Genomic DNA, 14534 nt, shown 5'->3' with positions numbered 1-14534 from the left:
CATAATGATAATGATTAAGCAGGATCTAAGAAAGATCAAAATTGTCTGAAGAAAAAATAAAAGTGGAGTTTTTTCTGTACAGAGTTTRTAGAACCACTTTCCTATAATCAGAAGTATTTTAGCATTTGGTTTTATCATGCCACGAGGCTAAAAAAAATGATGTCAGTAAATAATGGGATGCCACAGCTATTTGATTGCTAGAGCAGCTTCCTCCTTGATCTGTATAGAGTGCTTCTTAAGAACARTAACCAATGGTCTTCTGAAACACACTCCACCTTTCCCATTTAAAGTGTTTGGGGCTCTGAGAAATAAACTGAAGCATAGTGAAAGTACTGGAACATAAACTGTTTCTTAAAATGTTTGCTAGTCAAATAAATTGAGGAGACTGAAAAAAAGACAGAAAAGTTAAACAAAAATAAGGTTGCCTGTGATAATCTCCAATAACCCCTGTGCAATCTATAAATACATTTTCCAGACATAAAAGTAAACACAAACTTGGCCGTCAGCTGAGTGAGCTAATGTTTTCTGCTGGGAGAAGCACTCACAAACATTAGCAAATACATTGATTCTTGAACTGGGTTCATATAATTTAGTGCTGGGAAAAGGTAGACRTGTGTCTGAGCAGAAACTGAAACACAGGAAGTTCCACCTGAATATGAGGATTTTTTTTTTTACTGTGAGGGTGACAGAGCACTGGAACAGGTGGTCCAGAGAGGTTGTGAGGTCTTCTTTTCTGGAGATATTCAAGGCCTGCCTGAACGCAATCCTGTGCAATGTGCTCTAGGTGACCCTGCTTGAGCAGGGGAAGGGGCTGGACTAGATGATCTGCAGAGGTCCCTTCTAACCTCAACCTCTCTACAGTTCTGTGAAAATCTCTGTTTTGGTTGTTTGGGGGCTTTTTGGCTGAAATAAATAGAAGGTAAGAAGTATTGGCATCTGCAATTTGATGTCTCYCTTCATCAGAAAAAATTAAACACCATATTAATGGAAGTGATTTGGTTCATCTGCACCACTCAGTATCGTTTAATGGTAATAGAGATTTTCATGCCTATCTACTATTTAATTAGTTTAATTCAAATTCGGAGTGGCCTTGCATGTTTGGTAAAGACTGTAAGAAGAAGAGAAGAGTTGTGTTGCAATTGTGATGTTAGCTATCACAAAACCAGAGTAGGGAATTTCAGCCTTCTGCTTTGTGAGAAGGGTAGTTGTAGTAGAAGGAGTCAAGAGTGGCTCTCTACACTCGGTGCCAGCCTTGTCACCTCCTCCGTGGTTGAGGGAGGAGCAGAGGCATGGGCTGCCCCTTACGTCTTCATTAAGAATTTTCTTCATGCACTAACTTGAGCTTACCACTTGTTAGATCAACTCTGAATGGATTTCTAGAATTCATCTCATGCAAATTGTGCCATTAGACAAATTTACTTACAGGAGAAAATTTTCTGCCCTTGTCTGCTGTCCTATGGATGCCATTTGTAGCTAGAGGGAGCTAGACTTCTGCTCCTGCCCTTCTCTTTATAGGAGCTGAGAGATTTCAGTCTCTGGTCTTGGATTCAAAGTGACTGATCTGCAGCTCCTTTTTGTAGGCAGTCTAGTCAAAGGAACAGACCTTCTATATCAAGATCAGCACTGACTAGTTGTATTTGCTATTATTTGGTGTGRTAAACTTACTTCCTTATTTTTAATTTTCTTTTCACATGTCTTGGTCCTTCCTAGTGCCTATAATCACTACAAACCACTACCATCCTGTTCTAGTGTCTCTAAGAGYGTAATAGTAGCCACTACTATAAAAAATAAAAAACAAGGTTCAAATTGCATCCTTCTCCTAGATTCCAGCTGGCAGAATTGATCATTCTTTTGATATTTGTCTCCTCCTTCAGCCCAAGTTAGCTCCAAAGCATGACAAAACTTTTAAGAGCTCCTGCTCGTGAAGCCATTCTTTTAGGTCCTGGGTCTGATTTGCCTGTGAGGGAATTTTGTTCAGAGAATTTTTACATTTATGAACTTAAGCACATTACATTTATGAACTGAAGGAAAATTAATTTTTAAATGTGTGCAAGAAAAAAAAGGTTTGTAAGGAAGGTTTGGGTTTTTTATTGAAGGGTCATATCTTTTATTAGGCAACTGGTATACTTGTGATAGAAGGAGTACAAACTAGCACACGAGCATTGGCCATGCTCAGTATTTACTCAGTAGATGTCTCTTTTTTTTTTTTTCCTAGATTTCAGCCATGTACTCTTCGGTGAGTAAGCCAGGACAGGCCATCAAGGCACTGGATTCTACTTACACCTGTATTCAAGAAGTTGCATCTCCGAGGTCCCCATCTATTTGCAGTGGCCTCTATGCAAGTGTAAAGGACTTTGAAAACACCCTAAATACTACCACCGTGCCTCAATCAGCAGACAGACCAAACGGGGAGTTAGAGCCTGACTACGAGGCTATCCAGACAGTGAGCCAGGAAGAAGACAGGACCTTGTCTGTGCCTAACACAAACCACAGTGCTCTTTCAGGAGAGAATGACTATGAGAGCATAGGGGACTTGCAGCACCACAGAGATTTCACCAGACTTTAATTACTTTGGCAGCCAGATTTCAGCATTTATCTTATCAGCTGGAATTTTAGAAGGAACATGTGAAACAAGAAGAGAGTGTTCCTGCTGAGGAACCAAGTTAAGTACAGAACAAAAGTTGTGAGGAAGCAATGCATGTTTCAACGAGGGTGCAATATCCCTTAGCTTATTCTTGGTTTCTTGGATATTCTTGGATTGCAGCTCACTAGGAAAGTTGCATCAGTTCAGAATTAGGACTAAAACAATGTAAAGGCTTTTGTGTTGTCACTTCCAAGACAACCAGAATTTGGGAATTTTGCAAAGTGTGCTGTGTTTTCTTAAGAAGATCATATACCAAAAAGACTGCGCTTACACAAAGCTAGCTTTTAATTTTAAAAGATTATGTCATTTGTTTCAAGCTGTTTTTCAAGAATCGTTTTTCATTCAAGTTCAGCCTTCATCTTTGTTGAGCAAATCACAGATCATTATGCCTCAACTCAGACTTACTTTGCTGGGGTGGGGAAGGTGTGTTAACTTTCGTGTCTTTTGAAGAGCTCTGTAATTCAGCTTGCCAAGACTATGAGCAGTCAGACGGGATTGGAGAGGGAGTCAGAATATCAGTATGTTCTGTTCCATTTTCATTACAACTAAAGTGCAAACAACAATACTTTACTTCACAAGGGACCTACTCCAGATGTACTTGAATTAATTCTGTAGGCTCTTTATTTTTTCTGTTTTTTTTTTTTTTTTTTTTTTATGTTAAGGGCTGTAGAACTTGACTTTCAGTATTTAAGATACATAGTGATGTTTGTGGGGTTTGTTTTGTTTAAATATTTGTGAAATACTTTTTTTTAAATGGCACCTTTAGCTTTCTTGCTCTATTCCCATTGTGTGCACATATAATACTTACACACACACGACAATTGTCGTGTTGCATCAAAAAGCTGTGCAAATTAATGTGTTGGTGTAATGTTCAGTCTAAGAGTGTTGACTTATATTTTTAAGAATTTTACTCTTTGTTTTTAGACTTAAAAATTTTTTAACCTAGTTTATTATGTAGGAAAATTTATGTACTGTCTTGAGATGATGATTTTCATTTTTACATTATATTTTTCAGGTACAAAGTTATTGTAGATTAACTTGCTTTTTTATGTAAGAGAAGGAATCCCATTCTTTGTTTAGACTTTATTTGTTTTTCCTTTGAAGAACACTTGCTACATTAGAAGCATGTAAATGAACAATTGCTATTGGGTTTTTTATCCTCCTAAACAGGGGGGTGGAACATGCCTTGCTATTTCTAGGCTCATAATTACAGAGCCTGTGTAAAACAACACTGCCAGTGGGCAAAAAAATAGGAAGAAGAGAGAATGGGGTTTAGTCTGCGATAGCCACTGGTCCTTCTCTGGTAAAAGGAGCAGGAGGGTCACAACTGAGGGAGATCTAGCTTGGGATTCTGACATGCAGTTTGAAAGCTATTGTCATTGCAAAGATACCAAGTTATTCTGCAAGTTGTTCTGTTACTGCTAAAAACAAAGCAGAGTGCTTAGAGGAAACAAGTAGATAGTGGACTGATACTTCTGTTTTCTTCTGCAGTAGTGCAATGGGCCACTCCTACAGTGGAGAATTTACACACATAGACACATGCTTATAGTTATGTGTATACATGTGCACATATCCCTGTGTATACACACATATACGTGTAATTTGGATACAAGAATAAATTACTTGGTAGCATTCATACACATAATATTTGGCATGTACTTGAAGAGTATTTTATTTTTACTTTAAAATAAACAGTACGTAAATGGCTCATTGCATAGTAACCTAGAATAGATTTATTTTCCTGGTACTGATTTTTGACATATTAAATTGAGTCTTTCTAAAATCACTGGYCAGTGCCACACCAGTACTTGGTACAATAAAGAGCAAACATAGATTTGTTTACACACATTTATTGCAAATAATTTGATAGCTGAAAGCAGTGAACTGGTTTATGGACTTGGCCTGGACTGCAGTGGCTCTGAGGAGCAGTGCTAGTGTGCAGTCAACTCCTGCCTGCGTTCGGGTGATTCAGGCTTCCTGGATCCTGACCTTATGCAACAATGTAGGACACTTGAGCTATGACTCTCTTCATAAAAAAGAGTCATAAAAGCAGTTCAGGTCAGCCTACATCCATCTTGTTCTTGATCATGCTGTCATGCTTTCACAGTTACAGCAAACCCTTTGCTTCCACTTCATTGCAGTATGTCCCTCTTTTAAAGCTGACTTCCATCTTCCTTTCTGGACATTTTCCTTCAGAAATGTTTCTGGTTTTGTTCCCTTGAATGTAAATTCATTAAGTTCTCCTTTGACTGTTCTCTCCTTCTACTTTGTACTGTTTAAGGCCAAAGATAAGATCTCTCATGTTTCAGAAGATCTTTTGTAATAAGTCTGGAGAGTGTCTGAAGTCCTTAGGTATATGTTTTCTGTCTGCTTCTTATTCAGGGGAACTGAATGTTCCCATCTGTCTGACTACTGCAAATTAGTGGGAGACATTTCCCAACTCCCAGAATTCCCCAAATTGTCTCAAGATGCAGTTATCCCTTACAGATTTGCCTTATACATTATCTGCATAACTGCTCTGGAGAAACAGTAGCAAACTGAGGCTTGCCAGGTTCACCAGATGCAAGTTTAATACAAGGTTAAAGATCAAAATATAACACAAGTTCATGCTAGCAAAGAAAAAGGTTAAACTGCCAATTGCGAAATTTTAAGCTGCAAAAGAAGAAATTAATGCACCACTCGAAGAGTATCTCACCATTCTCTCCTTACCGTCATTCAAGATCATCAAGTCTGGGAGGGACTGCCCTCTTGCACTTTGCTGTTCTTTCAGAGCAGAAGCGTAGTGTTGGTTTGCAGAGAGGGAAGWGAGATTCAGTCCCATCCTTCCTGTGCACTAGGCAGACAGCTGCTCCTTCAGACCCCTATATTTGCTTTTCCTACAGTGAAATCCCTCCTCCTCTCTTCATTTGTTTTTATTTTTAACCCGGCTCATACAGCCATGCACTGGGAGCTGGTACTGGGCTTGCAGTACTGTGATGCTGACACTTTCCTTATGGTTTAAATGATGCTCAGCTTGGTAGCAACCTTTTTAAAGTGGCTATCGCAGCAGAGAAAGCGCTTCAGCAGTGGGTGGCTTCAGTGCTTCAGACTGTGTTTTATTTTCTTCTTTATCTCAGATTTTGCAAATAGGAGTTTAACCTTTACTTTTTACTACTCTGTCAATCATGTATTTTAGGGATATGCTTTATTCACATCTCTTCGATCTCTCAGTCTCGGGGTCCTGACAGATGACACAGTAATACAAAGTTTAATATGGAGTGTTTAGTCCAAGTTACCTTTCTGTCTTTTGTCAGATTTAGAGACTCTTATCTTGGCAGTCTTATCTGACGTAACGGCAGGAGAGATCTGCTTCCAGCCCACGAGACCCTCAGTCTAGTAGGAAAGAAGTTCAGAGTCGGATTGCTGTGCTTGAGACATTTGGACCTGCCCTCACCATTCGAGACCACTTACACTGGACTCTTGGAAGCCACTAACAAAAATTATCCTCCCTAAACAAGACCCCATGGGAGAAATCCATAACTCCCCTGCAATCTCCATTATAAAGTCTAATGCTAAAGAAAAATGTTTTAGAATTGCATCTAGAGTTCTTAAATTATATCACTTGACAAGGAATCAAGCATCTTTTTTTAGTTCCCTCTATCCAGAAGTAAGATCCTTTCATTTACTGATATTGCCACTGCTTCCTTTTCGCTAATATATTGGATGGAATGATTCTTCCAATAGTAATTCATAAATAGATTAATCTTATTGTAAAGAGTCTCTCATTGTTATTTTCTCTCTTTCACCATATCCCAAGTATATCACCCTAAATAAAATGTCAGCATCCAAAATGAAATATTTCTTAACTGATGATCTTTTCTGGGGCTACTTAGTAGTCTATTTTTTTAACCTCCATTTATTGGTGTAGTAAGATCTCACTTCAAATCACCACAGTAAAGTCAAGTAAAGTTGTAAYGTGTGTATAACTACACTAGTGGAAATGTCTTTTCTCTTTTCCTTCTGAGAACCGGTAGAAATCAGAAATGCAGTTTTGAGGKTTTTTTTCAGTGAATCTATGTCTCCTGTAGGAGTTCTAACCTAACCCCAACACCTAAGCCAGTGGTCCCCTTCTACCATAGCAAGCTTAGAATTACTTTCATAGTTGGAAAAAAATAAGTTATTTAAGAATATCTGTAGCTTGGGCATGTATCTTTTTACCATGGTTAGATCAGTTTTAGTGCCTTTTTTACTAAGTGTTTAGTACTTCCATACTCTTTTAGAAATGTTTGTTTAGCACGAAAGTAGAAAAAGAGAGCTCTTACATTTACTTGTCTAAGTGGGAATTAGCTTTATGGAGACACATCAAATGTACTGGACCTCAATTAGCCCTAGAATAGCAATAGTTTCTCACAGACTTTCTGTAAAAGCGTAGTAATGTAGCTACACCAACTAGACTTTGCAATAAGAATTATCAATCTTCTTTCAAAAAAAACTAAGTTTTTCCAATGGTGAGCATTCAGGGAGGTGATGTTATGTGTCCGTGTCACTTGTGAACAATTAGTTGCTCAGTCTTTGTATTTGAATCAATTACAGGCGTGCTTATATGTAGCAGGATTCCTGGGATGGGGGCAATTGCAAAAGCAGTGCTGAGAGTCAGATTCATTAGTCACCCAAAGCTGGAACATCCCACAATAGCAACTGGCTTAGAATCAGCTGCCTGCTGTAAGCCCTAGTGTGTTGTGCCTTCAAGGACTCCATCTTCCCAGGATTTTTCCAGCCTGTATACTTCTCCATGGCTCCCTGAACAGCTCCTGTTGGCTGTCATGATCGAAACTCTGTATACACGGTGCTCTCTGTTAAACCTTTCAATGGTGCTTTTATAAGATGCTAGATAAACAGTTTCAATGTGCTTTCTGAAAGCTGACATGTAAAGTTGTGACATACAGCATTCGCTCTAGTACTTTAGACTTCACAGAATTTAGCRCTAACTGTGTTACTCTGGCTGCAGAAGGCTCACAGTGCTTCTCTGTTTCTTCTTCATCCCACGTAGAATCAAAATGTCACACATAACAAGACTATGTTGGGTAATAGGTGTTTCAGAGCAGCTACTCGGGCCAAGTGCTGTGGCTGGAAAGCAGTTAGACACATGACTGTGATCTGTGCAATGTGGGATTGGAAGCATTATAGATCCCAGCTCCAGGACTTTCTCCTGCTTCCTATTATGTATCTATATTAGTTTGCTAAATGACTGTAAGAAATCTGTTTCTGCGACAAATGTGTTAGTTTGGGCCAAATTCCAAAGAGAGATTTTTTTTAGGCAAATTAGCATTATTTCAGATGAGTGTTACGTATTTAGGTTGGAACATGCCTGAATAAGGCTGATATGTGCCTCACAAGTAACTTAGTGTGTGTAGTCTATTGCAAAAAAAGGAGACCTCATAAAGAGAGATTCAGTATCCCAGATGCTCTTGTGGTGGCATGCTGAAGTCTTTCAGGGGCAAATCTCTTCCTGAGAGCAGGAAGCATAATTGCTATTAATATGATAAGCATAATGATTTTATACTGTGGTGCTGAAATTGATTTGTAGCATCTTTTTTGGAGTGATCATGGGTGAAGATATTACCAAAAATATTTTTGATATCCCTTGCCAGCTAGCCAGATAATAACATTGTTGAGGATTATGSTAATGCTAAAAGCTATAGATGGATCATCACAAGGATAAAACCACTGAGTTCCCTTTCTTTAAGAAGAGAAGACCCTTTGGTAAGGCAAGTATGAAAGATCCCATGCTCAGCCTTCATGTATCTTCAACAAAAATATTCAACAAATTAATTGCTTATGTGATAATTTTCCAGTAGTGCATCAGGGCACCACATACTCTAGACAATGTTKTTTTCCAATGGACAACAGCAAGATTACTTTTGATACAAGGTTCCACTGATTAATTGATAAAAACTTACTTTAGATGTAAGCCACAGGTCAGCAAGAGAGTGTCTATGCAATGTATATATCTCTAAGCTAAATGGTCCGACTTAGGTATTGTAAGCAGAATAACTAGAACACCTTAATGCTCTACTTGGGCTGATCCATTCATATAGCACTAGCACAGACACCCCAATATGTATAGCAAACACGTGGAGTATCTTTGTATTACATACTAGTTGGCTTATGCTCAATCTATTGACAACATAAGTCTCACCATTCTGTTTTGTCAAGTTGTGAAGTTTTCTTTTTGGAAATCTTTAGCTTAAAACTGTCCAGAGGGTTAGTCACTACAAACAGGATAGCAAAGCATGTAAAAATAAAGATGTTACTGTAGAAGTAAAGATGTTCCCTGTTACTGCACAGCAATTTGTCTATTTTATGTGGTACTCTCCTGCCATACACATTTCTAAATAATGGCTTTCATTTGTGATGTTCATTTATCCTTGTAATAGCAAAGTCTGACAAGCTTTTGTCTCCACAAATTCTTTAATTTTCATCAGTATGTGTTTGTTATAGAAAATRTAAAATAAGATTCTTTATTCTGTTTAAAGGACAGTGATTTTTTTTAAAGTTTACATTAATATAACAACTTGCTCAAATGATTAGCAAAGTCTAGCAGAATGACTTGATTTTAAAATGCTTCATTTTAAATTTCAGAATGCCTCTTTTTCGGTACAGATGTTACCAGCTCTTGGAATTTTAATCTTGTAATATTATGGATGGGGAGTTAAAACCTTATTGATCTTATTACTTTAAAGGAAAAATAATACTGATGTTTTGACATTTCTAATATCTATGAAGAGACTCTCATATTTTTGACTTTCAGCATAGGACRGAATTGGACTATCCTCTCATTTATGGAACTGTTATGCCCTTCCATGTTCAGCTGTCACCTTCTCAGTGACTCTTTGTCCTTGATGAGCTTTGGAAACTGTCCAGAGGGCACAGAAACTATATCAGCTTAACAATTTTGAGTGGGATCTTTTTAAAGCGCCTGTGGGATTCAGAAGTCTGGACTTATGCTATTAAGGGAAGTCACATCCTCAGGGACCCCATCTTGCAGACATCRTGAAGATCTTTACCTTCTTTCAAGGCAAGAAGCTCTGTAGCTTGCAAACTCTCAGCTGATATGAAAAAGATGTACTGTAAAAGGTAAATTGATACAATGTATTAGTAAAAAACCACCTAAGAGCACAAGAATTTCCTTTCTCACACCTATGTGGATACWAGAGTATGGTCTTTGTCTTTGAGCTATTTCAGCATGGTCACATAAGCAGTCCCCTCAGATTGTTCTCCCAGCAGACAGTGTTGCTCAGCTATTTCAGACTTTAAATGAGCATTTGGCTCAGTATAGTGGCTCCCGAGTTTCCGCATGTACCACCTCCGTGCTTTCCAGTGGGGCCTCTCTCTACGTGGTGGCAAGGGCAGATCAAGCATGACCCTTTGCCTTACAGCCTTTTGCCCTTGAATTTAAGAAGGAGGGATATAAGYTGCTTCTCCTCAAGCTGGTTGGACCTTCTAGATAAAAGCATGGTAAGAGCCACCCTGCAAACTCAGAAAAGGGCAATTACTCTCAAGGCAGGACAGACACAGACTGCTGCAGCAGCTAGGAAGAGAGAGGTAGAAGGAACAATGGCTAAGCTTCATTGCACTTCACTGATTTTTACAGTAGAACAGATTATAGTAAAAGGACAAATTTCCCACAGTCTTGTAAGAGATGGGTGGAATTTCTTATTTCTTTTCAGTATTTCCTAAAGAGCTACCATGTAAGTACCATGTAGCCACAGGTTTCTTTGTACAGATCTGGACTTGCATCAATAGATTATAGTGAAAACCAGAACCTAATTTATTTAAATAGGATTGCTTGCATGAGCCAAGTGTGCAGGATTGGCCCCTAAGAGTTTAAGAGATGTTTGGCTTGGTGCTAGGTATTTTTATTTGTATTTTCACTGTAGATTTTTTTTCTTTATGTCAGTGAATTTATATGACTTCCATTGGCACAACAAAAACTACAGAGTCTGGTATATGGATAATTATCTTTAATAGCTGTTGTTAAAATTATGCCTCAATAGGATTCACTTTAAATTGGGTGCTATAGGAGCTTCAGCACAAAATTGCTTTATATATGGAACATTGCATACTTAAAACATAYTGGAAAAATGTTTGTAAATACAGGCACTTGCTTTTATTTTAACCATTGTTTTGTAATGGAAGAATATTTATTAGTAGAATGGTTTTCTAGCAATGTTCTCTTACATAATGTTCTAGTAACAAKATGTGTTTTGTGGACAATCGTTTGATTCTGTGATCACTGAAGCAGAACTTCAAACCATCCTCTAACCAGTACTTTCTTATGAAAAGAAAGGGCTCAAACCGTCTCTATCAGTCTCAGAACGGACACAAAGAACAGGTTAAATACACTGTGTAGTTCAGATCTGTAGGTGGTGAGAGCCGTTCAAAGAAATGAGTGTAATATATAAATCTAGAGCCAGTGCACGCAGACTTCCACGGCAGCACTAGCTGAGGCTTGTTTGCTACACGATTAGTTATCTGGCTTGCTACATTTTTGAAATTAATGCAGTTTCATTAACAACCCTCAGACAGTGAAATAGTGTAGTTTTCCAAAATGTGTGTTCCATAAACTGTAGCTTGACTGTAATTGCAGAGCTTATACTACTGCTAGAGTAGTTCAGATTCAACACTAAGTTGCATTTTGTAAACTGATAAATGCCATGAAATTCTTTTCAATGTTTTGTAGTAGTATATACAAGTTGATGTAATTTAGTCATACCATTATTCTAAGAATCTTCTTCTGATGTTTCTAGCCAATTCAGCTTTTGGCTGCTGAAAGCACAGTAGGTAATTATGGTTATTTACTGTAAATGTAGACAAGTTTTTGTAAATATGTCAGGGCAAAAAAAAAAAAAGAAAATATTACTTAAACATATGAGGCAAGTTATCTAAAAGTAAGAACATAGGTAAATAATATGAAACATAGGTTTTATTTGTGTACAGTAGCATCCTAATACTTACCTGTTTATATGCAGAAAAAAAATCTTAAGATTCTGTACTGTATTCTCTGAAAGCTTTTAAAATAGGCTCTGCCATTTTCTTTGGTTAATATATTTGCATATAACTTTTGAATTTATTGGAAATCCATGTAAATGGTATCAAATTGTAAACATTATATTGCAATGAAATGAGTCTAATTTAAAAATCCTGGGAAAAATTCAATTAATTGAAATCTTTATATAAATTCAGTAGCCAGATAGAATAAAACACAATAAATAAGCTTTGTCTTTTTTGTTTTGAAAGTCTGTGTCTTTTTTTTTGTTTGTTTTTCTTAACAAATGTTTTATGTAGTCTTTGTAGTCACTGCTATGTGATCGAATTTTGTTTGTTCCAGGCATTTTGTGCTGATTTCATTATCTGACGTGAACTATTTGTGTTMCATAGCACCTTACTCCCAAAGCCATAATCCTGTCAGGATTCAAGTGTGCACACAACTGTGAAATTTTAAATTGTCTTTAGACTAATGCAAGAACTCCCATGAATATAGTGGCACTATGTTCTTTAAGCAGGTAAAAGTATTGAGAYTGGGCTTTTACAGGTTATGCAGCTTTCAGCATTTTTAAAGAGCTGCAATTACCAGCTTTATAGATTATTTTCTAAAACTGCTATGGCATTTGATTCTTTTTACTAAAAATGTGCTGCAGGTAGCATTCCAAAACCATTTGCTGAACTCCTCTGTCAATGAGGAGAGACTAATTTGTGTAAAAATACCTTTAGTACTTCCCAAAGTGTTTTAGGGACAGCTGAACTAGGACCATAGATGAATATTTAAAGTAGAAATTCTGGATGGATTCTGCATTTAAATCTAACATATGGAAATGTCGTCTTTTGAGCATGTCACTGGAGGCAGGCTTCTTTGAAAACTGGAGCATGAGGGTGAAATAGGGCATAGCCTCCTGGGACTTGTATCCTCCGGAGTTACACCTTGCCTCTCATTAACTACAAACAAGAGAAGAGCACCCATTTAATAACAACCAGTTACTGATGAATAGGTTCCTGGAAAATTCACAATGCAGCCACAGATGAGTTAGGCTGCAAAATTAGATTAGCCCCTACAAATAGTATCTGTTTACTGTCATACTAATGGCTCTCTCTTTGACCTGGATTGGTATATTTTATTTATGGGTGTATTTTAATACTCAGCAATATAAGGTTATTGGTCAATTATTTTAATACTCAAAGATATAAGGTTATAGGCCAAATAGAAGACTCCTGTAAAACTAAGGAAAACTGCATGTGCAGAATCATTCAGTATCAATATTCAGATTGTTCTTCACTGAATATTTGTTCATAGACCAAAAAGCTGCAAAATGAATAATTTGATATATATTTTTTGAAGCAAATTGTTGAATAATAGCCAGCGCAAGCTGTTCTGAAATGTGCAAATATTATTCTTCTTTTATGCTTATTTCGCAATAATCATAAAGTAGTAGTGCTGCAGTATACTATATAGTAATAATATATCAATAATATAATATACTATATAGTAATAATATAATATAGCCATAAAGTAATAATACTACAATGGCTAGCTTCAAGATTGAGAGCAAACATGCAGAACTATGTGGCTGGTTAAAATACCAAACTATGTAGTGCATATTGTGATTAGTCATGTAGCTGTATGCAAGCATTTGGGAATGGAAAGTCGTGAGCATCTTTGTTCTCCACGGTCTTTGACATTACTTGTACGTTTTAACCGAACAGGAAGGAGTATACTGCAGTGACACCTGGTGTTTAAAATAGTTATTCCCTGCAAAGCATGACTATCAATTTACCTTTACTTTTTTATTGGGTACATATTCATTCAAAGACTGACAGTTCACCCTGTGTCCATGCAGTGTAGTGTTAGATTGAACAAGAAAGTGCTGGAGCTCAAGAGTGGCTTTAACATTAAGTTGTAATAAAATATATCTGACAGATTTACAGTGACATGATCTCTCAAGAATGGCTCTTCTTCCTAGCACTCTAGCTGCCAAGATACTTTATCACTACTTCTTCTCAGCTGGTTATTACACAAATGAAGTTGACTCTTAATATAATTCACACAACTAGAATTTAAGTGCAGCTTTTGTGGAAGGCATGATAGGCAAAAAGAGAGAACTATTCATCCAGACAGATTATAATGCCACTAGATTGATTCACAGATCCTTCTTACCACATATCAGGAATCATCTATGTGCTGTAATGCTAGAAAGCACATTAGACTATAGGTATTGTAGTCTTACTATAGGTACTTCCAAAATAGTGCGTAGCAAGGAGCTTATCAACCAAAGTAGTCAAGGTCTGTATATTTACAGATGCTATTGAAATGTAATGTAAATCACATCATTAGTTAGCACAATTATAGACTATAGATTAGTAGGATAATCTATAGTYTATAATAATGATAATAATGATCATTATTATTAAGGATTACAGTTTGCTACAAGATACAGAAAAGGAAGATTTGGTAGCAATTTAGACTGCTTGACAATTTCTATTAAGTACAAGATTTTGTGATCTTTTTTGAGAAACATATACTTGTGCCACATTTCTGYAGTTAATCTTTGAAATTCAGGAAGGACCAAACCCTAAGGCTAGGGCTGTACTTTTTATTTGTCTGTGAAATTCTGTATGGATCTGATTGAGTTACAAAAGCCAAACTACCCTACAAGTCACTRTTTTTCTTCTTGAATTTATCTGGCAAATGATGGTAGCCTAAAAAAGGGGGGGGAGGGGAGAAAAGAACCTAAGCTTTCTAAGTTTGGGCTTGTGCCTCAACAAATAGCAGCTTGAGCCTCTGAAAGGGGGTACCAAGACTCTCTCCAGCACATACCCTAGGGCTAGCACTTAAAACTAACATTGAGAAACATTA

At 37.2% G+C, this 14534-nt stretch overlaps 1 protein-coding gene across 2 annotated transcripts in view; it reads left to right on the top strand.

The window, feature by feature from the left end:
- PAG1 (phosphoprotein membrane anchor with glycosphingolipid microdomains 1) overlaps window positions 1–3545 on the top strand; it is a 106997-nt gene extending 103452 nt beyond the window's left edge. For both annotated transcript variants that reach the window (XM_085314324.1, XM_085314323.1), the window contains one exon: window positions 2216–3545. In XM_085314324.1, coding sequence (XP_085170450.1) covers window positions 2216–2566 — 351 coding nt within the window. In that variant the 3' untranslated portion in view covers window positions 2567–3545. The remainder of the gene's footprint in view (window positions 1–2215) is intronic.
- The last annotated feature ends 10989 nt before the right edge of the window (window positions 3546–14534 follow it).

This window comes from Rhea americana, unplaced genomic scaffold (assembly GCF_003343005.1).
Source record: "Rhea americana isolate MKP2758 unplaced genomic scaffold, rheAme1 scaffold_40, whole genome shotgun sequence".
In the NCBI taxonomy this organism is placed as follows: Eukaryota; Metazoa; Chordata; class Aves; order Rheiformes; family Rheidae; genus Rhea; species Rhea americana.
Note: the sequence above shows the minus strand (reverse complement) of the source record. Positions and strands in the feature narration are given on the sequence as shown.